A 26,707-nucleotide genomic window follows, 5' to 3' on the forward strand; every position below is an offset into this window, starting at 1 on the left:
GTAATACTTTCCCATCTCATCTCTGGATCCTGGTTTTCCTGAAGAGTCAGTTCCTTCTGCAGACCACTTTTCTTTCCCCCACCTTCCATTTTCACTTTCTATCTTTTATATAGTGTTATTTGTATACAGTTTCCCCCATTGGAATGTGAGCTCTGTAAGGGAAGGAGCTATGTCTACCTTTCTTTGTATCCCTAGAATTTAGCACAATGCTTGGTACATAGTAAAAGCTTAATAAATACTTGCTGACTGACACGATAGATTGCTTGATACATCTTGACTGTGACCCTGGATAAGCTGCTTCACTTCTCAGGCAACTCTGATTATAAACTGCAGAGCAGGTGCCAATCTGTAATGGTGAAAAGGGTTTTTTCAGCATCAGCCCCCTACTCCAGTGAAACCACAGGTCTAACCACATTCTTTCCTAAGGAGTAGGGAGGGAGGATAACAACTTTTCTGGAGGAGGATTGCCAAAGACAAAAGTTTGCAGAGTATCCTATCTCAATATGATGCTGTTGCATCATATTCCTAAAAGACAGCCTCTGAGAGCACTGGACAGTGCTCTTTCTTTCAGAGCATTTCCTTTAATCATGGTTCAGTACTTTTATAAGACGTTTTCTTAGAAATGTGGTATGCCTGGTAATATTCTCCTATAAGTGAATATTTTCCAGCTATGACCTCTTTGAATTTCATTGAAAAATCACCAAAATAAAAGCAAGTTTACTGCATGAAAGTTTTATTATGGAGAACAAAATACATATGATTTTTTTCCAATAACTTTCTGAACTCTTGGATCTGTAGAAATTTTTAGTTTAAAGTGGCAATGAACAAAGGATTTATATACCCCCAATTATAAAGCACATGTGAAATGTTATATATAACTCATAAACTGGATTTATGCCTGACTCATAACTCATACCATTGAATCCAACTCTATGGAGGACTACCCTATACTTCAGAAGGCCACCTGAAGACAGGCCTGGAAAGGAGACTTGCATTGTACAGGAAGTGAAATGGTTTTCTAAAAAGTGAAGAAATGTTTAAGAATCCACTAATGACAAGCCAATTTCACTCAGAAAAGCAATACCAAATGGGCCAAGTAAGGTTCTCTGGTGTGTGTTTCCCGAGGGAATATATAGCAAACTATTCAAGAAAAAAATATTCAGTCTCCTTAATTATTCAACAGGCATCAAGGGGCATGTTCAGAAACTTCTGACAACATGGCTTATTTCTAATCCCTGGGTAAATTCTCACATATCTGAGGGTAAAAATAAAATTAAATAAAAGTTTGGCGTCCAGTGAAAAGCTCATAAAACACGAATGAGATCTAGGGTGATCCTAGATCGGGGAATATCAATATTGATTACTTTGACTTCCACCCTCTCGCCAGGGCCCAATCCAAGACTCCTTCTCTTCTTCACTTTAGAAAGCTTTGCTTCTGTAACATTTCGGATGGGAATCAGTCCTGACTTGCCCACTCCTATATCCACGAAAATCCCGAAGAGAGTAGCATTCTCAACTTTTCCAGTAAGAACTGTCCCAACATTCAGATCTGCCAGGCACACAATGCTCCTCTTGAAGTCAGGTTTATCAAAATCTTTAATGAAAAAGGGGGAAAAAAAACAAGACAAAATCAAAACCAATAACAATATTTTATTTCCTAGTTACAATATTATTGTATTTGCTGAATACTCACTGTATGCCTAACCCATAAAAAATCCATAAGGAGCAGAAACTGGGTTCTCAGTTAACTGCAGTCTAGTTGAGAGAGAGGATAGATGTATGCACATTGAACAATTTGAAGAAACTTATTAAAAAACCACATTAATACAATACCAAATGAGTTTAAAAAAAAAAAAAAATGAAGAGGCCACAGAGTCACTTACTGCTAGATGAAGGACAGAAAAGAATATGATTCTGTTCTAATGATACCCACAAAAGTCATTAAACTCCAAGAAAAATGTGAATAATTGACTGGAGACTTCATCTACCAACAAAATTCTTACATTTATGAATCCATCCAACATGTTTTGACTTCCTCCTATGTTTTGTAAAGATTGGTCCTGGAATACTGGGGCAGATAAAGAAGAGACTGGCTTTGTCTTTAAGGAGTTTACTTGATTAAGAGGATTCTAACCTTGGGCAATAATGTGAATGAGAGCCTCCCAAACATAGAGATTAATGGAATGGTTTTCAGAAAATATCATTTTATTTACACTTGTGGGCAATCCTTGGCTCTGCATTTTTATCTCTTCAGAGGATCAGAACTGGCACTCCAAGTCAAGAAGATTGAATTAAAATGCTGCCTCAGATACTCAATGCACAAGTGTGCCCGAGTTTCCTCATCTACAAAATGGTGACTATAATTATACAAATCCTAGGGTTGCCATGAAGACAGTGTTTGCAAAGCATTTTGCAAACTTAAAGCATTCATTATTATTGTTACTATTATTATATACACTGGTTATCTTCTTCATGGAACAGAAAGAGGGAAAGAGAATGAAACTAATATTGAGTTGGCTATTTGTGAGCATGTTGCTTAGGTAAAAAAGATTGTTACATGGGAATATTCATTTCACATGAATAGTAGAAAAAAGCTTATGGATTAATTGTGGATTTTGTTTATCCCTCTGTTCCTTTTGTTCCTTTTTCTAGGATTACCAAGCATTGACTTTAGCAATAAAGAACACATTCTATATTCAAAATTCCCACTTATGACACCTCATTTCTATCACCTTCTCTTTCTCATCTCCTCTTCGTCCACAGCTGTCCTGTTCCATTCTGATAGCACACTGAAGTCTTTCACATTTGCCTCAACAACTGGTTAGTTCTCTTTTTTATTTTTCAAACTATCAGTCCATTCAATCCCTCATGTTCCCCCTTCCCCAACTAAACATAGCACAACTGAAAGTTACAAGAAAATTCAGGTTTTTCCTTTGAACACACACACACACACACACACACACACACACACACACACACACACACGCGCGCAGCGCGCGCACGACACAACACACACACACACACACACACACATATTCCTTTTTCCTTATCACAAAAAACACCTCTGAAATTTGAACAGACTCTATATGACACAGTTCTACAGAGAGAAAATGTACCTCATTATTTGATGGTGATGCAGTGAAATTCCAAGAGCAAGAAAACCTGTTGTAATGTAATCCTGAGAAAAGGGGCACATCCATACAAAGTAAAACCACAGAGCAGTTCAGGTCCAAAGACAAAACTGGCTCTTAGGCCCCAAAGGAATTGTTCTATGCTTGAAAAGTCTTTCCTCTCCCCTTTTTTGCAGGCAACCAGCTGCTTCAGATTCCCTAAGGATTCCTGATCAGTTGCTTAGTTTAATTTTGCATGAAAAACCTGAGTCAAGAACTACTTGACATGTTCCTGAAGAATGTTTGGGCCATAGGGACAACTGAAAGTTCTCCTTGAAAAATCTGCAGTATCAACATTTTAACACTGATAGACAAGGCTACTTCCTGACCCTAATCCAAGTTATAAATACTCTTAAGTAGTTATCTTACCAGGGCATTAATTTAAATAAAGTTGATTGTATCAACTGAAAAATACTTAGGAACAAGAGAAAAAAAGTTTGAAGGCAAGACAGTAAGCACATTTGAGAAAATGTAAAATGGAGAAAAAAAGATAAAGTAAATCACTGATTATTTCCTAAAACTGATTAAGTATTCACTCTACTTACACAGAGTAGAATGCCTTAAATCTTAACAGATATGGTATTTGTGAATTGCTGTGCTAAAAGAAAAATCACTATTTGTTGATGAGCCATTAAGAACTTAGTGAGGCTGGCTCATGAACAAAAGATATCGCATCAAAGCCAATCTTTTCTAGCTTCATAGGACCTGCCAGAACTGTATCTACTGAGAACCCATGGGCACCTCCATGCACAATCGCTGAAGTATAGGACAACTTCAGAGCAGAATTTTAATGGAAGACTAGATAAATTATTTAACTTTTCTAAGTCTTAGATCTGTAAAATGAAGGGATTAGGCTAAATGAATACTTAAATTCTTTCAGGCTCCAAAACTTATAAAACACACTGCCCATACATATCATGATTGCTGGCAATCTTAAGACACTTTCCAAAACATGATTAAGTACATTCTTGCTCATACTCATTCTTCCCCCTTAATATAGTTCTTAAGAACACTTACTCTCTGTGGTAAAAGTAAAAGAAACTGGTTGATTTGGAGAAAATAAATGCAGAAATATTACCTAATTTCTTTAGTGCTGTTTTTTTTACATGCAAGATCTGAAGGCAGATTGGATTCATTTAATAGGTTCTGAACTATTTTATAAGGAGCTTTTGAATGTCACATGGGTGATGGTATTCATATAGATAGTAAAGAAATAAGTACATGCTTAGGGACAAGGGTGACACATATGTATATCTGAGTGTAGTCAGTTGGATATAATAGAAAAAGAAGGAAAAGGAAAGTGAATAAGCTTTTCTTAAGTACCTAATATGTGCAAGAGACACTGAGACTTTACAGATATCTCATTTGAAATAAATGAAGCGTCAGAAACCCTGGCCTGATGCTACCTGAATAAGTCATTAATTACATTTATTTAGTTGCCTTCCTTGTTCAGAGGGAAAAAAGTATTCATCAATCAACAAGCAACTATTAAACACTTACTACATGCCAGGCACTGCAAATATATAGACCAAAAAAATAAAAATAAAAATAAATTCTATGTTTTCAAGCAGTGAATATTATAAGAGGTACATAGATATGCAAATATAAAAAAAATAATTGGAGGGAAGGTACTAGAAGCTGGGGGCCACAAAGATTCCCCGAACAGCACTGTGAAAGGAAAAGGTTATTACATGGATAACTATGTAAAAGAAAGGAAGAAGGAAACACATTGCAGGCATGAAAGACAGCAAGTGCCAGGATGAGGTGACAGGAGTGTTGCATGTGAGGATTAGCAAATGGCCAATTCTATTGTACTGCAGAGCCAGTCTGACAAGACACATCCAATGAAGCATTTACTATATGCCAGACACCATCAATGCCAAGGATACAAAGAAGGGCAAAACTAATCTTTGTCTTTAAGGAACCTCCTCACCCCTAATGGGGAGGATAAGATGATAATCAGATGGTAAACACATGATACTGAGTATATGGAAAAGTGAGCTGGGAAAGGCAGTCAGGAAGAGCTAGAGCACAGAAGACTGGGAAAAGCCTCTTGCAGAAGGATCTGAATGAAAAATTGAAGGAAATTAAGGAAATGAAGAGGTGCTTCTGGAAAGCTAAATACAAGGAATCCAGAAATGGAAAAAGAGGCCATATTAGTGCTGCTGTTAAAAGAAATCTTGGTTTGGGCTTAAGCAAGCTCAGGAAAAGAAAGATAAAAGTGTTGCATGTTAAGGCCACAAATAGTTGGATGCAGCCTACCCTGAACCCTGAGTGCAAACTATGCCAGTGCTTTTATAAACACAAGTAATCAAGTTCCTAATGAGGGGGAAAAGTAAGTTGATGGCTACATATAATCATGAGGAAATGGGATTACTGCCATTTCTGCTCCACCTCCAATTTAGTATCATAGGCAGATGGGATTTCTGGACCATCATCTCCTGCAGGTTGGCTGAAAGGACTCTAAAGTCTATATAAGACCTGAACACAGGATCACTCAGATTGACACTGTGAAGTGTTTATATTTACATAATCTAAATTATGCCATCTGTATTAAGTGACTTACTATGGAATCATTGGAATTCATTGAGCAGGGGAATAATGCATACTAAGTGTGAATAGGTAGGTCAGCCCCAGCTTGTGAAGGACTTTAAAAAAATAAACAGAGGAGTTTATATTTGCTCCAAGAGGCAAGAGGGAGCCATTGGCTACATAAAATGAGGGAATATAATGGTTACAGTAGAACTTTTTAAAAAATTACTTTGGCAGAGAATGGATCTGAGAGGGAGATTTGAGGGACAGAGATTAATTAGAAGGTAACTGATATAGTCTAGGAGAAAGTTCATGAGGATCATAATTAGAATGTGACTGTATGAATAGACATATGAGGAGAGATGAAAGCAATATTGAGAAAGTAGAAAGAATAAAATTTGACAAGTAGAGTGAGGAAGGAATAAGGAGTGAAGCATAATGTCAAAGTTGAAAACAGGAGTATCTGGAAGAATCAGAGTGCCCTCAATTGGAACAGGGAAGGTCAGAAAAAAAGACAGCTTTGTGGGGAAGATAAGTTCAGTTTTGGGAATGTTTTAGTTGGAGATACCTATGAGACATTTTGATGATGCACGAATGAAAAAAATAAGCATGTGAAAGTGATGAAATGTGGAAGTGTGAAAAAATAAGTACAATGAAATACAAAAATGTAAATATGAATTGCTAACAATTTTCATCTCTTACCTGTTCGGAAGTCAAAGCTTTCAGGCTGACTCAGACCATCAATGATGATTTGCAATGTATGTACTGTTGTTTCCAAACTTTTAGCAATTCCTTCTAGTCCTTCTTTTTGAACAAGTGAATTTATTTTTTGTTGCATTTCAGGCTTTCCAATTTCAGAGAGGTTGCCACCAATGAGAGATAAAAACCTTCAATGGTTAAAACAAAACAAAAGAAAAAAGCCTTAATAATTTTACTCAGCATAATTAAATTTCCTTCTTACCCCTATATTTTCATTTATCTTTGAACTGTGCAAAGATCAACATACATTATCAAGAATTTAGTGATCATTTTCTGTGTATCCTAAACTGTGCAGGATGTTTTAGACTTTAATTCAATCTTCCTACATTTCCTTTATCTGGCAGTCTCAGTTTAAAAAAAAAAAGAGTGATTGACTTGTAGCCAGAAAGGTCTAGCTTGAAATTTTGACTCAGACACTTACTAGCTGTGTATTCCTGAGCAAGTTTCTTAACTTTTCCTAGCTTTACTTTCCTCATTTGAAAAAGGAGATAACAAATAGTACTTACCTCATAGGTCTATTGTGAGCATCGATTGAGAAAATGCACATAGACTTTTGCAAGCCATAAAACATGACATATGATCATTAATGATCTACTGTCATTATGTTCATTGTTGTTAGATAGCAAGAACTATATCTGTTGGAATCCCTCTCAGAATCCAGTACAGTATAAAATACAAAATGGTACTTAATTAAAACATTACTGATAATTATTTTTCTTGGTTTCATATGCTGCAAGCAAGCTGCAACACACAATCATGAAGAATTCTGAAAGAATAAAAGATGTCATCAGAAGATGTACTGGTATCTATGGAAATGGATGAGAAGTAGTCAACCAGAATGCTTCACTGGTATTCTCAAGATGTCAAAAGAAATTGAAAAGGCCCTCCAAGACAGTGGATAGCTTCCCTTTGGTGAAGAAATGGGAAAACATGGCTAAGAGCTAAGGTACATATTGTTGGTGATCTGTCACTAGAAGAAATTTCTGAAACAATGAGATAACAGATCAATTTGAATATGACTACTGGGGAAATTACTCAATTTTTAGTAAAAGAGCTAGAAAAATATATTTAGAAAGAATTCTTTATTCATAAAACTCATTAAAATTTATTTATTTAGAATTAGGCAGAGTATGCATCAACTAAAATTTTTTAAAAAGGGGCCCATGATAAGAAATTAATGACTACCTTGGTTCATATTTTTCTCAAATAAATTGAACTGAAACACCTGTCTAGTTAGCATTCATATTTAATAATCAAATAGATATTCAAATAAAATAGAGCCATTCATCATAACAGTCATATTTAGCTCATGCTTTCAAAATCCTCTAAGGAAAACTGCTTACAACCTAAATTAGTTAAGGGGAATAGAAAGATGGAGAGAGGGAAGAATTAACTATGAAAACCAAACAAATATATTGCATATACTCAGTTTTTGAAGTTGCATTACAACACCCAAATGAGAGTAACACAAGTGACTTTGTGTACACATGATGAGATTACATATTCTGGAAATCAAAAATCATTTTAATGGCATCAAGTCACATCCTACATAATCTAAACTATATCATCTATATTAACTATATTCATTGTTATAAAAATAAATTACACTTAATTATCATTCCAAAGGTATGAAATATAAAGAAAGTGAAATGATTAAGTAACAGGTATAAAATAATTACTCAGCTATTAACATTACATATATATCATTAATATATGATAAAGTAAATATTCTTTCACTATAATTACCACTTCCCTTTGGTTGTATGGATTCAACTGAATTGCTCGATCTCTGAAGTTAAGCAATAAGTTGGTTTATGTATTTTTTTCATTAATGAGCCCAAAATATATTCTACATCTGAATAGTGGACTATTGCTTACTTTCTTGAAATTTGCACTACTAATATTTAAAGATGGTGAAAGCCCGGTAATGCCCAGATTCATGATTTTATTTGTGTGGAGAAATTCTGGCACTTCCACTGAGGTAACTCATTTGACAGCTCTAGAGAGTACCCTGGAAACACTAACAGATTAAGTGGTTTGCCCATAATCACAGAAACAAGATCTGAACCCAGGTTCATTCCAATCAAAGGTCATTCCTTCAGTAATTATGCTGAGCTCACATAATGGTATTTCTAGATCTCTGAAATCTCAAAAAAAATTTTTTTAATTTAATTTTACTTGATTAATGGCATTTCAAAAATGTCAAGTCAGTAATTAGGCAGATAATGACACCCTCAAATCCTTTCTTCCCTGACTAAAAGATTTTGCAATAACATGAATTAAAAAACAAGTAACCTGGTGGGAAACCCCATCCTTAATCAGAACTGGGGAATAACCCTTTGGTCAGGCTGATATAGCATTACTAAAGGACCACTTTTGATTTCATGGCTGTGTTTGCTGTATCTTACTAGAAGAGAGACACTTGGTTTCCAGAAGGAACTATTATTCTCCTCTGTATAGAGAAGATTCTTAATTTGCTACTTAAATATTGGCAAACTGTCCATGATCAAATCTTCCCTCAGGTCTTGCTCCATAGCTATGGGAATAAAAGTAGCTTTTCAGAAAAAATCTTTACGAAGATCTTTCCTTAAAACACTTTGCACTCAGGATACTGAAGTGTTTTACCTAATGGACTAATGAAATCTAAAACAGACATGGAAATTAAAAAAAAAACAAAAACAAAAACAAAAACAAAAAAAAAAAACATCATTTGGAATTCTTATTTAGCAGAATGAAGTCCAAACTTCTTCAACTGGTACTTACTGTTCTCTATGGTCTGACTCCAGTATACCCTTCTAGCTTTTACCTTCCACTGTCCCCTTTGATACAATCTCTGTTTCAGCCAAGTTAGACTATTAGCCATTTTCTGATAAACACATGTCTACTCTTTATTTTGTTCATGTTGTTCTTTTTGCCTAGGATATCTTTTCTTTCATCATTTCCTGTTGAATTAATACCTATCATTCAAAGCCTCACTTAAAATTGTGCCTATGCATGTGCCTCACACCTTCTTACTTTCTTCACTGCAGCTGATAGATCTTTCTTTTATGTGCTCCCATAACACCTGGCTTAGAGCAGGAAAATCTGTATTTAAATCTGGTCTCAGATACTTACTAGTTATATAAGCCTGGGTAAGTCACTTAACTCTGTGTACCTTAGTTTCCTCATCTGTTAAATGAACTGGAGAAGGAAATGGCAAATCACTTCAGCATTCTCGCCAAGAAAACTTCAACTAAACGCTACTTTTGCATTTTGATTGTTCTTTTCCAAACGCGCTTTGAACTAACTCACTGTATTATAGTTGTTTATATGCCTTACCTTCCTATTGAATAAGAAAATTTATCACATTTCAAATTCCAGTACCTAGAACAGGAGGCACTCAATCTATGTTGATCTGAATTGAAACTTGTAGTGTGAGTGAGAGACAGTGTGAGAGAGAGAGAGAGAGAGAGAGAGAGAGAGAGAGAGAGAGAGAGAGAGAGAGAGAGAGAGAGAGAGAGAGAGAGAGAGAGTGTGTGTGTGTGTGTGTGTGTGTGTGTGTGTGTGTGTTCATGCACAGAATCTCCACTGCACAGCTGAGAAGGTTAGCTGCTAACTGTTGCTGCTGATGGATGGGCTGTGGCATGACAAGGTTCCAATGACAGGAAACAGCTGTCTGAGCTCTGACTGACATGGCAGATGTAATATGACAATCTTTACCAAAAGCCAACTTCCTTATTCAACTTTCTAAATAACCCATGTTTAGCTGTAGTTTCAAACTACATTATACAAGGACTAGTAATTCAGTGCTGATAGCACCAAACTGAGAGTAGACAGACCTGGCTTTCAGCATTATCTATGCCCCTCATTTGCTTGTTTGTAAGTGTATGAATAGCTACTGATTTAACCTCTGAGACCACAAGTTGTGCCACCCTGAAAAATGAGGGTAAGATATCTGCCCTTAAGTAAGGATGAGGCAAGAACAATGAGAATAAATGACAAAATGTTATGCTTTTCCACAATCAGGGGCCATTCTACCTTTCCACTCTTACCTTTTCCCCTTCATCTCCTGAATACCTACTGCATTGTCCAATCTATAGGCTTGTGTTTATTCCAGAGACTTGCAATGTCTTACCTCCCAGCTAACCCAATGAATTCCTACCCCAATCCTTAAAGCCAAATTTCAAAGAAACCTCACATTTCTCTGATAATCTTCCAAACCCTATTGCTTCACACCAAGATATTTATCTGGTACTTCCTAGGAGGCAGAGCACTTATATACTTGTTTTGTATCTTCTAATGAAATCAGGAAATATTGTGTTTTAGTTGTATGTTTGTGGTATACTCAAAAAATAAACTCCATGAAGGTAGAAAGTATGTCCTCTCTGAATTTTTAACTCTCTCAGCATTTAACCTGGTGATTTATGCTTTGCAAAAATTTAATAAAAATTTGTTGAATGAATGAAACAGATTTGAGCTCTTTGGAATAAAGATATCATACACATCCAGATTATAATATACACTGATATTATGATTTTTCTAATCACTTTTTGGGGGGGGAATATAAATGCTAATTGAAAAGTGCTAAAGAAATCTTGGTAACTGAATATAATCAAAATAATTACTCTCCAATAAAAAAGTGACTTCGATGAAGAACATAAAGAAGCTTAGGAACTGATGCAAAGTAAAGAAAACTAAACTAGGAAAGCAGTGCACACAATGACCATAACAATACAAATGTAAAGAGCATCCCTACCTTTCCTCCTCCCCTCCAAAACATTAAGCTAAGTGTTAAATAATTATAATGAGCAAGTTTGATCCCAAATGAAAGAGGAAAAAAATGCCCTTCTTACTCTGTTTTGCAGAGGTCTGGGACTGGGGTATGGGTGTCACACAGTCAGACTCAGCTCAAGGACTATTAGTTTGACAGAATTTTTTTTCTTTTTTTTCATATTCGTTGTTATATAGGGTAAAGTGTTTTTTTTTTTTTTTTAACAAGTCTGTGAATTTCATAACTGTATTTCAATATAGTTGGTTTCTTTTGAAATCCTATGAATTTAGTTTAGGCATTTAGAAACACATTTTGGAAGAGTTCCATGTTTCCCCAGCCTTGCCAAAGGGGCTATGACATGAAAAAGGTTAAGAACTCCTGTTTGAATGATGGGCCCTTTGAGCAGTGGAAGGGGGTGGCATATATTTGGAAAAGAAGGTGATTTAAAAATAGAAGATATAAATTTAAAAAGTAATACAACCTTGGAAAGAAAATGGCTGAACTGACCATGAAGTTACCAAAATCATTCAGGCACTGCTGCTATAGATTATTGAGTTGTCTATGGCATTAACTCTCTAGAGGAGCTGAACAGTAATTTTAAGTGGTGTCAGGCCATACATAAATCTTTCATTATCAGGCCAGGAGCTGGTACAGGGGCAAAAATTTCCCCAAACATTGCATAAGTATTGGCCTCAATATCAGAAACACTTAATACAGCAGGCTAACTTGGATCTTTCTGGTTTTGAGAGACTAGATGCTACCAGTCATTTCCATATTTTAGAAATCTGTTTATAGTGGTTACAGATGTGGGGGAGAAAGTAGCCTAGTTAAGCTCTGTGAATACTTTATAAATCATTTTCACTCTCATCCAAAGCCTAAGGGCATTTACCACAAAAATCAATAGAAAACACCAAGTTGGGGTCAGTATTCATGGTGCACACTGATGCACTCTATTTTGATACAGCATTGCTAAGAACAAAGTTAAATACTTTTTTATTTGAAAAACTTTGGTAAAGTTACAATAAGGTTGGGAGAATAGGAAAATAGCAATCAAAGTAATTCAAAAAGAAAGGAATCTTAAAGTAAACTGGATATAGATTTTATCCAACGAATTTCTAACCTTATGCTGATAACAATATTAACAGCATAAATTAATGTCAATTTACCTTCATACATGAATATATTTCACTAAATACTTGGTTTTAAATGAAAATTTTTTCCAAAGTTACTAAGTTATAAGTCAAACTCTCATTTAGATCACTGAATGTTGCCCATTTTTTTCTAAGAAGTCTTGCTGAGCTGCTGATGTTTTTTATTTAATACATAATTTCATCCATCTTACTTAAAAGTTAGAAAGTAGCATAAATGCAACAAATAAGCACATCGTGTTCTTTTAGCAACACATCTGCACAAAGTTAAAATGCAGACCTCATGATTGAAGATCATGCCTACTTTCAAACACAATTCCAAATAATCAAAAATGACTAATACTTTTCATAAGAATTTTATGCTTTTTCTTTCTACAGGGAATAAGAAATGTAACAATTCTCTAAAACTTTAAAAGACTTAAGATGCAGTGACTTTTATGGAATAAATTCCAGCAATATCATTGAGGAGCTTAGAAGCCTGGATTCGTTACATTAAAAAGCAACATGATATGCCACAAAACGAACAGTGATACAACATAATCACTTTAAAAACAACTTAATATTAGCATGTGCTTTGTGGGTGAAACAAATAAGTCCCAAACAGAGAGAAACACACCATGAAGGTAAAAAATTTCCAGTTGTCTTTATTTATTGTAAATACTTAAAACTGTTCTAGCAAAGATGATTTTTATACTTTTAATCATTATTAGAGTAACTGTTACCAAAAAGAAAAATTTTAAATTGTTATTTCTTAAACAAATATACATTAATTTGAAACATTTATTTTCTACTAAGAATTAGTGTGAGAATTTGATGATTAGAAAATTATTCTTAAAAAATTAATTCTTCAAGAGAAAATTTGACTTTAAAATATAATTCCAGTGGCACATTTTTTCTGCAGGAAACAAAAAATATAAATTTAATATTCTTTATATCATTACTAGTTACAAATACTTCATTATCTTTATTTTTCCCCCCCTGAGGCTGGGGTTAAGTGACTTGCCCAGGGTCACACAGCTAGGAAGTGTTAACTGTCTGAGTTCAGATTTTAACTCGGGTCCTCCTGAATTCAGGGCTGGTGCTCTATCCACTGCGCCATCTACCTACCCAAATACTTCATTATCAATACTAATTTTATGGGCTGAGAGTATTGAACAATACAACTAAATCTCCTAAATATACATATTTAAATTAATTATATCAACTACTCTTTATTCCTTTTTCTGAACTTTATTTCTTCAGTTTAAAAATAGGCATAAATAACTGTAGTCTAATGTGCAAATGATGTGTTTTGCAAGGCTTAAAGCGCTTTAATTCATGTCAACGATTGTTACTAGTAATATTTGCTAGGTAGCAAAGTTAATAATGGTGCCAGAACTATGGTCAAAAAAACTCATCTTCATGAGACTTCCAGGGGCGGAGCCAAGATGGCAGAGATGACACAGGCTTCTTTCTGACCTTCTCTACAAACCTCAAATGAATCAGCAAATCCAGCTTCTGAATTAGCTCTGGACCGGCAGAACCCACAAATATTGGGAGTGCAACAAACTGCCAGCAGAAGATAATTGAGAAGTCCATCAGATGGAAGTGGAAATCTTCAACATAAAAGAAAAACCAACTCACTTCCAGTTGATCAATGATGGACAGAGGTAGCTACACCCAGAGAAGAAACACTGGGAAGTGAATGTTAATTGTTAGCACTAATATCTGTCTGCCCAGGTTACATGTACCTTCGGAATCTAAAGTTTATTGTGCAACAAGAAAATGATATTCACACACATGTATTGTATCTAGACTATATTGTAACACATGTAAAATGTATGGGATTGCCTGTCATCGGGGGGAGGGAATAGAGGGAGGGGGGGTAATTTGGAAAAATGAATACAAGGGATAATATTATAAAATATATATATATATACATATATATATATATATATATATATATATATATATATATATATATATATATATATATATATATATATATATATATAATAAAAAAAAAAAAAAAAAAAAAAAAAAGAGAAGTCCATCAGAAAAGGTCTAAATTGGAAGCAGGAGGGAGGCAGCCAGCACAAACAGCTGACTACAAATGTCTGTGTAGACAATGCAGAGTCCTAAGGCAGTGCAGTCTTCCCATGGTGATGCAGACTCTGTGTGGTAGAGAATCTACAGGGAGGAAACAGACCAGGAAAGGTGTGTTTCAATTGGAAGAGCAGGAGGGAGGCAGCCTAACACAAACAGCTGACTACAAATGCTTGTGTAGACAATGCAGAGTCCCGAGGCGCTGCAGACTCTGCAGGCATGTAGGCAGTGCAGACTTCGTGTGGGGGAGAATCTAGGGGGAAGAATCTATAGGAATCTACACCAGTGTCGACCACTCTGCCCTGGTTGAAAGCCAGTAGATCAGCAGAGAAGTTATAAAACTTCAAATATAAACACATAAGATCAATAGTGAACTCCAAAACGCCAGAATCTCAGGGGAGCTGGCCACAACCACCCAGCATGGGAGTGAGTCAGCACTGACCCAGTGTGCCCAGGCTGCTGATAAGAAGTCGCTGCGTATAGAGGAAGCTTGGAAAATCTCCCCCACCCTAAAAGCAGACCTTAACTTTTTTTTTTTTAAAATGAGTAAAAAAGTAAAGAGAAGTCTGATGATAGACAGCTTTTATGGTGAAAGAAAACTCATCTTCCTGAGTTCAAATCAAGCTTCAGACACTTACTGTGTCACCTGTGTGAACCTGAGCAAGTCACTTAATCCTGTTTGCCTCAGCTTATCTATAAAATTAAGAGAAGGAAACAGGAAAAGATTCCAGTATCTTTGCTAAGAAAACCCCAAATGGGTTCACAAAGAATCAGACACAACTGAATAACAACAACATTTAAAAGATCAGATGGGTCTGATCAGATGGGTAAGCAGGTTGAGTTATAACATAATGTCTGTCATCTTAACATGTAAAGCATGTGCAGCTGGTTTCTAGAAAAATACCACAGATCTGAATTCAAGTGTGACAAAAGGGAGAAAAGTTCTACTGTTGTTCCCCACTACATTTTGCAATGTAGTTAATTTCTACAGTTAATTATTAGGCCAATATTCATGTAAGGTTAAAGGAATAATGCATTCTTCAAAACATCTGTTATTTTTGTAGTCACATCAAAAGTATGCAATGTGTACACTGCCATTTTCATGACTGACTATAATGACAAATTCCTGTCCTCTTTGTTATATGAAGCAAGTAGTTGTCACACACACACAAGTTTTGGGTTAAGTGGAGAAGAAGAATGACTTAAAAATAGCCACCAAACACCTCAGAAAATAAAAGAGCTACATGTAGAGAAATTTTAAATGATCTTTCTCAGCACATCATCTACAATACAAAGTTCTCAATAATGGTTTGCCTCTTATTTATTTCTATAAAGCAAGCTGTGTTAGGCAGCTTGATCAGATACCACTGAACAACAACAACAAAAAAGCAAGCTAACCCCAAATTTATTAGGCTCTGCAATCCATAGCAGTGTATGGATTCTGATGAGACAAGTTCTGATTAGACAGAGGTTTTAAATAGTACATAGCTTTTGAGTAGGTATATTCTTAAAGTTTTCACTTGGTACTAAATGTCTTTTGAGATCATTCTAAAAAGTGAGAAATAAAGCAGTCAGATAACCACGAAAAGTAGCAAGAAAGAAGCTGTCACAAATTAGGAACTGCAATCTTTGTCTTCCAAAAAACTTAGTTTATGAATATAAGATTATTAACCTGATTCTAACTTCTGAAGAGCTACTAAATGTTTCCTTCTTTTTCAGAGCTCTGTTACATATGAACAGAAACTGGATACTCTTGGCATGCTGCATTAATTGTGTACTGGGCCATAATCTATTGGAAGCTATTTTCACATTCACTGTTTCCAGCAATTTAGTACTTAATATCAACTTTGTAAGAAAATGTGCTACTTAGAATTGCTGAGCATTTTTTGCTCTTAATGTTGACTTTTTCTTAAGAAACCTCTAAGCCACCTCAAATTTAGTTGCACCTTACACTGGTATATTAATCACAAAAAGAAATAGTTAAATTGGTCATTTTTACGTTGTTTTAGGGATTGGTATGAAAACATTTTAACCCAAAATAAAAGGTGATTATATTTTAAAAAGAGAACACTATGAAAACACATTCACACATTGAACTCATATTGAAATGAATACCTGTGCCCTTCAAAATAGTCCCCTTGTGAGTTACAAACTTGATCCAAAGACAGTGTAACTGTCTAAAACTCTTGGAAATCCTCTTCCAAAAATGCTTTCAGAGCCATCACAGGAAAATGACACATAATATAGACATATATATAGAGAGAGAGAGACATACACACGCACATACACACACACACACACACACACACACACACACATCTTACTTTCACCCAAAAACATTATCTAAAATAATCATCCATCCTTTGTTATGATTGATTTTATAATTTCCTCCTTCTCCCCCCACAAAAGTTCACTCTTTTAAGGATGAATATTTGCCATTACTGAGAACAGTCAAAATAATGACAGATTTAGATGGTCATTCCAAACTTGGGTTTTTAAAAAATATTTTGAGCAATGGATACACAACAGGAATAAAGGTGTAAATTTGCAAGGTGGATATTATAAAGCACATAGATTATTTTGGGTATATATGGGAATTAAAAAACTGGTTTAATTTCTTTATGGATATATCTCATGGCTTGGATTATATCTATAAGATCAGAATATTAAATGGTTTCTCAAGGATAATAATTAGAAGGATGACACATGTATAAGTTCTGTTATATTTGTCTAAATTGTATTTTCTTATTCCTCATATAGCCAAAGAGATATCCAAATGTGAAACCAGAAGAATATTGGAAAAGTAAAAACTGCAACATGTCAATTTTCATTAGTTCTCCTCCTCAGAGAGATTTATAATTCAGGCAGAAGATTTAAGTCCCAGCTGAAAACTGGCATCCAGAGTTACCGCCTGGGAGCAATTTATTATTATTCTTTTTTGGGGAAAAAAAAAAAAAGTTTGTTTGGTTCTAAGGTTACAGAGTAAGAGTTGGATAAAATTAAGTTAGTGGTTTCAAAGACTATGGAACTTCTACAGCTCAAAAACATTGTGTTTAGAACTAATATAATTTAATTTGCTGGCTGTAAAGCCATAACGTGGATTAGTGACTGAATATTTAGGAGAGTGGGGACAAATCAAAACACCCTGTTCAGAAATACACACTAGCAATGGTAGAGCTGAAATTAAAACAGTTTTGGTACTAGAAAAATGTATGCGTGTATAAAAAGAATACATTTTCTCCTTTTTAGAAGTGACTTTTTTAATGTGATGGGAAAATGACTGACTCATGGTCACAATACAAATAATGGAAAACAAAGCCAAGAATGTATATCACACATCACCTGTCTCTTACACAGCTGATGCCTCTCCAGTTGTTGGTGAAGGTTCTGATTGTCTTAGCACCATCTATCTTCCCTGACCATAAAACCAAGGATTTTAGAAATGTCTAGCATTTGTTTAGGAATGGGAAGATATTATTGGGAAAATCATTTACCCACTCCATGCCTATTTTCACATCTGTAAGTGGGGCAAGATAGGTTCGGACTAGGTAACTGAAATATACATACATACATATATATGAAAGCAAAATTTATCTTCCTGATGATTTTCTGAGGATTGCTATAATTTCTTGCATATTGCAGACAGTAAATGATCATTACATTGACTGACTGAGATCCTATTTACTTGGATGTTTCTTCCAAAGAATTAAAACTGCAAACTATCTATCCTGGGCCATTCTGTCTGAAGACATTTATGGCTTCTCATAACTTCTCCAAGAGGACTTATGCAGTGTGTTTGGCCTTCCTTGCTTTTTTCCTGATAATATCAGAATACCAGTGGAGCATTCATTCTGTGCTACCTTTTATCCTTCACACTAGCCATGCACCCAGTTCACCTTCTTCACTTATATGTTTCACTATATGTTTCACTGATTACCTCCTTGATTCTAATTCTTCTCTGAAGTTCCTTGTTATATGTTGTAGCCTATCCATATCTTCCAGATGCCTCTCCACTGATCACTGGATAGAAATGAAATGTCAGGATAAAAAAACACAGAACTGGTAATTGTCAAAGATGGGATTTGAGTTCAATTCTTTTTAGGCTCCACCTCCAGATCCCTTTCTACTATACAATGCTAATGTTCTATAACTAGCTTATACACTGGATGTTGCCCTTTACCTCTCTATTCTAATTTTAACATGAAATCTTGATGAAAACTTTCAACAAGATCTTTAATGAAAACAATTATTTCAATTTTGGTTTTGTTTTCAGGTAAATTAAAACAGATTATATGACATCTATCTCCATCCCAACCAGCATTTTGAAACAGGTGCTGTGCTTTTATATATTGTGCTTTGTTTTTAGAAATACATAAAACTAAAGAATAATGAAGTACTAAGTAATTCATTCCTATTAAAGAGTATGAGTGAATAAAATCCATCTCATAATATATCTTTATCCAGTCCATACGAATGGCTATCGAATAGTCATTTGGGCGTTTCTGATATCTCCACATGATATAATTTTCTTCTCATGACCTATTATTTTAACTTCAATTTCTGAAACTGAAATGATAAACAATTAAATCTTATTACTTCTGTCTTGAGCTGCTGAGAGGTAGGAAAACCAAAGTTGAGGCTGTTGCTTGGTTGCAATGAGTGTTGAGTGACAGTCTTGACATTAAATTTCCTGGCCTTTGTCAAGTTGTATCAAGAGCATAACACAGCTTTCCAGCTTAACTATCTGGAGTGAATCAAATCCTTAACACAGCAGATTCTTTGGAAGAGTGCCAGGTCTCGCTGCAACATGTACAAATCAGTGTAATCTGCAACACAACGCATGATCTCCTGGCACTTTATTCAAGCAACAGAAGAAATCTGATGCTTGCCTCTGGCTGTCATAGCCAGCCAAAATATTATTTCACAAATAGGGAAGGAATTTTTTGAGGAAAGGTAACCCCTGGGAAAAAAAATATGGGGCCTCACTTTTCTGGTGAGAAAGTAGCTATTTTATTAACTGCTCAAAATACACAACACAACACTATCACCCTCATGTAGGAGTTTAATAAAGGGTTTTACATGACATAAACAAATGTCTTTTCTTTCTGTTTGTTTGAATGTTTGTTGTTTTGGACTGTAAATCTGAGATCTTTGGAACTCTACACACAATGCCCAATAGAAGTGGGTACGTAAAAAAGAAAGGTCTTTGATACTGAGGAAATAACATGTTCCTGGGAAACCCAGGAATACTTTCAAATCAGAAGTGCTCCATTTAGTATATGAAAATGGGTATCTTCTGGAAAGCCAGGATAAGAACCAGCATAAAAGAAGAACTGGAAACCACAGATTATCTTCTGATTCATTTTAGTTATACTAAGGGGAAATTAAGAACAAGAAAGGGGTAAGGATAGAACAATTACTCAGGGTAAACATGTCAGAGGGAAGGTAAAAGTACTAAATTCTTAATTGGGCTGTACTTTTTCTGTCAAGGAGAATTACCTTTGAACTGGGAAAATGACAGAGTGAGTTAATAATGAAGATAAGGAAAGAGAGTAAAACAATAACACAAAGCTCTGGTTATAAGATCCAAATGACATACAGTGTCGGGTACTTAAAAGAGTGAACATACCTGAAGGTAAAGTCATAGCTAATTATCTTCAAAAGTTAAGGGGCAAATGGAATGTACTAACAGAATGAAGAAGGGCAAAAGATGCACTGTTTTTTTTTTGTTTTTTTTTTTTTTGTTATGTTTTGTTTTGTTTTGTTTTAATGAAGACTGGAGTCTATAAATTAAGGTTATTGTTTATTCTTCGTTCTCCAAGAAGACCACTGGTTTTAAGCACGGGAGAGCTGTGTAAAGTCACCTGCCTACTTTCCCCTCCAGAGCTTATTATCTTTGACAGTTAAGGGGAAAATGGAATGATGTTGAAAATTTGGAGAGTATGTAGAGAAGGATAATTAGTATATAATGGATTATGTGAAGAAACTTGGATATTTAGTCTCAGAAAAAAAAAAAAAAGGATAGCTAGTGAGGAATATGATCACTTCCTATACAAAAAAGCTTTTTGGAAAACGAATGAGCCTCATTCTGGATGGGTCCTTATGTAAAAGTAGGAACGGTGGGTAAAAGGTATAAAAGAAGAAAATTTAGGTTTGATACCAGGAAAAACCTCCTGGTGAGAGGTCTCCTTGGGATAGAAGGTTTTTATCTTACTAAAGATCTCCAAGATTGAAAGCCATCTATAGTCACATGAAAAAATGTTCTAAATCACTATTGATTAAATTAAAATAACTCTGAAGTATCATTTCATACCTCTCAGACTGGCTAAAATGACAGGAAAAGATAATGACAAAATACTAGAGGGGATGTGGGAAAATTGGAACATTAATGCATTATTGGTGGAATTGTAAATAGATCCAGCCATTCTGGAGAACAATACGGAACTATGCCCTAAAGGTTATAAAATTGTAGATACCTTTTAATCCAGCAGTGTCTCTATTAAGCCTATATCCCAAAGAGATCATAAAAGAGGGAAAAGAATCCACATGTGCAAAAATGTTTTTAGTAACCTTTTTAAATAGAGGCAAGGAACTGGAAACTGAATGGATGCCCATCGGTTGGGGAATGGCTAAATAAGTTATGGTATATGAATGTAATGGAGTATTATTTTTCTATAAGAAATGATGAGCAAGCTAATTTCAAAAAACCTGAAAAGACTCACATAAATTGATGCCTAGTGAAGTGAGCAGTACTAGGAGAACACTGTACACAGTGTACGATTATGTGATGATCGACTATGATGGACTTAGCTTTTCTTAGCAATACAGTAATCCATAACAATTTCAACAGACTTGGGATTAAAAATGCCATTTGCATCCTGGAGAAAACTACGGAGAATGAATGTTATTTTCAATTTTTTTTTTTTTTTGGTTTGTTTTTTTCCCCCCTCTCATGGTTTTCCCCTTTTGTTCTAATTTTTCTTTCACAACATGACTAATGTGGAAATATGTTTAAAATAACTGCACATGTATTGTCTATATTAGATTTCTGCCTTAGGGAGAGGGGAACTAAGAAAAGGAGGGGAAAAAATTTGGAACTCAAAACCTTACAAAAATCAATATTGAAAACTATTTTTATATGTAATTAGAAAAATAAAATACTACTGAAATGAAAAAAAAAATACAAAACCTTTTAGGATAAAGCAGAATAACCATTTTCTGGCTAGGTTGTAAAGGGGATTAATTAAGCAGTAGGGGAAGTTACATGGTACAATGAGAAGAATGCTGCACTTGGAATCACAGGTTTTGGGTTCAAATTCTTGCTTTGGAACTTACTATCTGGTATGGCCTTGAGCAAGTCACTTAATCAAGAGCCATTTACCAAGAATTTAGTATAAATTAGATACAATCCTAGGCATTAGGGATACAGAGACAAAAATGAAATAAGTCTTTGCTCTCGAGGTGCTTACATTCAATTGGAATAAACAAATATACACAAAAGTATATATAGAATATAGACAAAACAAATACAGGGAAATTTTGAAAGGGAGAATAAATGGAGCTTGATGATCTGTGAAGAAAAATGTGCTTAAAGTGATTTTGGAAAAAAAAAAAACCTTAAGAGGTAGAGTCAGAAAGATAAGTTCAAATCCAGTTGTGCATCATTGGTCACATCACTTAATATATCTTAGTCTCAGTTTTCTCATCTGCAAAATGGGGATGTTAACACCACAAGGTCATTGTAAAAAGTCAATGGCATAGTGTATGTAAAGTGTGTAAAGTTTTGCAAACCTTAAAGTGCTATATAAATGATAGCTAGTATTCTTATTGTTATGATTGTTCTTTTTATATATGTAAATCTACTTGAAGTTTATTAAAAACAAAATGGAGCATATGATGTGGATCTAAATAAATTTTCCACCAAATTACTTACAAATTTTCCCAAATATGTTTATTAAATGAATTCATTCACCTGTTTTTACTTTCTTCAGTTTTGCCAAACTCTAAACTGGTGTACAATTACTTAGCTGTCATGTGTTTCAATTCCATTACACACACATGCATTTTAGTTAAAATAAGTTATTTTGATGATAACCCATTTTATAATGTTTTATATTTTGAGATTGCCTTACTATTTTCATCAACTTTTTTCCTCCAGAGTGCTCCTTAATATTTTTACTTACTAGTTTTTCATTATCATTCATGAATTTCACTAAGAAAGCCCTTTTAATTGGTGTTACATACAACTGGGTGGAGGCAGCAACTTTGGTGGTGAAAGACTTTAGACCAGATCTGTAAATTCATTGGTATGTCTCTTACCTGTACTAATACAGACAGGTAAAGGCTATCTATCATCTAAATTGAGCTACCTAGTCTAAGGGGTAAGTAAATTACCACTTAAGTCACACAGACAACGTTTGTGTCGAAATAGGACTGGAATCCAAGTCTTTCTAGCTCCAAGGATACATTTTTATCTATTCGACTCTATTAGCTCATGTCATTTCATAAATGTGGGGGACAGTGTCATTTTAATTCTATTAAGGCAATTATGAACAATGAATGTCACTTCTCTTATTTAGGTTTTTCTTTATTTCAATCATAGTTTGTCCTTATGCCAGTATATTTTGAAATAGGTCAATTTCCAAAATTGGGTTATTTTATTAATTTTAAATATGATTTTAATGATTTAAACATTTGTTATTTATAGGTAAAATGAAAAGGCCAATGGGTATTTTGATATTCCATTTTTTTGCTAAACTTATTTACTGGCCTTTTGATTTTTTTGATTGAGTTGACTGTATTTGCTAGATAAACCATGATGTAAATAATAATGGCAGCTTACATTTATGCAGCACCTACTATGTGCCAGGAATAATGCAAATCACTTTACAGTTAATTTCATTAAATTCTAACTACCCCGAGGAAGTAGGCCCTATTATGTAATTTTATAAATGAATAAACAAGCCAACAGAATGTCAGTGACTTGCCCAAAGTCTCACAGTAAGTGTCAGGTTGGATTTGGATTCGGGTCTTATTTCTCCCTCCTTCCCTCCTTCCCTCCTTCCCTCTCCCTCCCCTCCTCTCTCTCCATGCCCCTCCTTGCACTATTTCAACTGTGCTACCAGCAGCCTTAATCCTTCCACTTTTTTTCTTTTATTAATGAAATTGCTATTATTCCCAATACTGTATCAAATAAAAGCAGGCTAGTGAGAACACTGTTCCTTTTCAACATATTAAGATGGTTTTTAGCTTAACTTAAACTTTTTAGGGTGCCAGCCCTGGAATCTGGAAAACATCTTCCCAAAGCCTGGGCAAGTCACTTTACCCTGTTTGCCTCAGTTTCCTCTTCTGTAAGATGAATTGGAAAAGAAAATGACAAATGACTCCAATCTTTGCCAAGAAAACCCCAAATAGTGTACATGATGTTATTATGCTTAAAAAACCTCTCTGTAATCTTTAGTTTTAATCATCCATGAATATTGAAGTTCAGCAAAATCTTATTCCACCTTTATTCTTATTTATTTTGAATAATCAGGATTGATTTAAAAGATATTATATTTTTCTAAACTATCTGAAATTTTAGGATCTAATGTGGAAAACTGGTCTATAATTTTAAGTGGGTTTAAAATTAATATCATATCTGCCCTATAAAAGCTATCTTTTCCCATATACATGATAATTTAAATGAACTAGATGAGTATTCACAAAAAAAGCAAAATAGCTAGAATAACAGAACAGGAATCAGAATAATTAATAATACAAAACCCAAAAAAGGAATTAAATAAAACATAAATGAAGTATCAAGATAAAAAGAATTACAGTTAGTAAAGATCTTCAATTTGCAGAGGAAAATGCAACAAATTACAATTATATGTCCTGGTCTTAGCAGAACTAAAAAACATATCAGATCTAATCCTTGTTAGCAAATTCAAGAAACAACCTCAGTGAGATACTTTTTTAGCCTATATTGGCAGAAAGAGATATAGATGAAGAAGTCTAGAAACACTGAGGATTGGATCTGGCCAGAAGCATACAGCAGCACCACATAAGATGTGAGCCAGAGCATGATGTCATCACTGGTCTAGAATAGAGGGATGTGGCATGCAGGAACAAGTGCCAATTGGCAGCCTCGTAATTCATTATACATTTCTGGGTCACAGAATCAGGATGAGCAAAGAAAGGAACTGTACTATATGAGTGAGGATGTTAAACAAGGTGAGGAGAGGCTATGAAAGGAAGAAGTTCCAAAGCAAGCAGTAGCTTTGTGGCTCTGATCAAGGAGCTGAGCTGAAGAAGCTGAGCTGAGTCTCATTTTCAAGTCACATTCAAGAATAACTCTTTCAGAAGTGTTAACCAGGGCAAGATCCCAGAACAAAGGGAAGCCTCCAGTCTACTCTGCACAAGCAAAACTTTTCAAATGACCAACAGTATCTCAGTTCTGAAATAGTGTAAAATTCCAAATGGGGTAATCACAGACCTATTGCTCAGACTCAAAACAAGGTCAAGAACTTGGGGAGCTCTAAATGCAGAGGGAGGGGCAACAATAAAAGTCTGCCTTGGATTGGAGCACTAAAAGCGCCGTAAAATTCTATTTAAGTTGCCTAGGAAATCACAGAATAACACAATGCTTAATATTCCAAGAAAGCCACAAGACTTGCCCAGACATATTGATGAAGTGTTCAGAGCTTAGCTCTTAAAATAAGGCCAAAGTTAGGAAGAGGGCTAGAAGACAAGCAAACAAAGAAAAAAGAAAGCTACCTTAAAAAAACCAAAAAAAAACAAAACAAAACAAAACTATTATAGGCGGTGGAGCCAAGATGGTGGAGAGGATACACACTTCATTCTGAGTTCCCTTCTACCCTCAATTAATGATTACAAAATTCAGTCTCTGAAATAGTGCTTGACTAGTAAAATCCAAAAATACTGGGAGTACAACAACTTACCAGACGAAGATAATTTGGAAAATGGCCAGAAAAGGTCTTTCTTGATGGGTGGGAGGCAGAACACGGAGGCCAGGGCATGCTGAGTGGACCAGGATGGGGGGCAGTCTCCAGGAGCGGAGAATTTGCAGGGAGGACTCTACCACAGGTTGGCTGCTCAGCTTTGCTTGCAAAGCGGTAGATCAGCAGAGAAGTTACACAAATGCCAAAGGTAGAGTGTACCCCAAACTGCCAGAGTTTTACAGGACCTGGCCACACCCACCCAGCATTGGGAGTAACTCAGCACAATCACAGTGCAGCCACATTCCGCAGTGCGGCTGCTCTTCCCAGAGGGGTCACTCTTCCACAGCTCAGCCATTCTTCACAGCCTGTACGCAGAACAGCCACTGTCCATCTGTCCCTGTTCTGTAGAGGAAGCTGGGAACTTCCTTGCCCTAAAGGCAGACCCCAAGGGCTTTTTAAAAAAAAAAATTAGTAAAAAAGCCAAGCTTACTCCACCCATTGATAGCTTCTATACAGAAAAAAAGTGCAGATTTCCAACCCTGAGGAGACTAATAGCAGTCTCCAGACAAAACTCCAAAGGGGGATATAACCTGGTCCTTACCATGCAAGGCTCTTCTAGAAAAAATTTAAAAAGATCTTATAAGAGAGCGAGAATAAAAATGGGGAAAGGAAGAGGAAGCTCTGCAAGAGTGTATGGAAAAGGCATGTAACTCCTTAAAATAAAGATTTGAAAAAGAAAAGAACTCCCAGAAATGTGAAATGGAAAAGATAAAGAACTCCCAGGGAAACAGAATTTGTGAATTGGAAAAGATAAAGAACTCCCAGGAAAGGAATTGGAATTGGAAAAAGAAAATACTCATTAAAAAAAAAAAAAAAACTGTGAAATGCAAAAACAATTCTACAGAACAAAACAAGTCATTTAAAAACTCAATTGGACATATAAAAAAAGAAGTTTAAAAAAGTAAATCAAGAAAATAACTCATTAAAAATCAGAATTGAACAAATGGAAATGAATGATTCAATAAGCATCAAGAATCAGTCAACCAAAACCAAAAAAAAAGGAAGGAAGGAAGGAAGGAAGGAAGGAAGGAAGGAAGGAAGGAAGGAAGGAAGGAAGGAAGGAAGGAAGGAAGGAAGGAAGGAAGGAAGGAAGGAAGGAAGGAAGGAAGGAAGGAAGGAAGGAAGGAAGGAAGGAAGGAAGGAAGGAAGGAAGGAAGGAAGGAAGGAAGGAAGGAAGGAAGGAAGGAAGGAAGGAAGGAAGGAAGGAAGGAAGGAAGGAAGGAAGGAAGGAAGGAAGGAAGGAAGGAAGGAAGGAAGGAA

At 35.2% G+C, this 26,707-nt stretch overlaps 1 protein-coding gene across 5 annotated transcripts in view; it reads right to left on the bottom strand.

Annotated features, from left to right (window-relative positions):
* Positions 1–716: 716 nt before the first annotated feature.
* Positions 717–26,707, bottom strand: part of SRBD1 (S1 RNA binding domain 1) — a 302,637-nt gene continuing 276,646 nt past the window's right edge. For all 5 annotated transcript variants that reach the window (XM_074286722.1, XM_074286726.1, XM_074286723.1 and 2 more), the window contains 2 exons: positions 6,405–6,589; positions 717–1,594 (listed from right to left, as the gene is read on the bottom strand). In XM_074286722.1, the coding sequence (XP_074142823.1) occupies positions 1,305–1,594; positions 6,405–6,589 (475 nt within the window). In that variant the 3' untranslated portion in view covers positions 717–1,304. The remainder of the gene's footprint in view (positions 1,595–6,404; positions 6,590–26,707) is intronic.

The sequence above is a fragment of the Sminthopsis crassicaudata genome, chromosome 2 (assembly GCF_048593235.1).
Source record: "Sminthopsis crassicaudata isolate SCR6 chromosome 2, ASM4859323v1, whole genome shotgun sequence".
Classification (NCBI taxonomy): domain Eukaryota; kingdom Metazoa; phylum Chordata; class Mammalia; order Dasyuromorphia; family Dasyuridae; genus Sminthopsis; species Sminthopsis crassicaudata.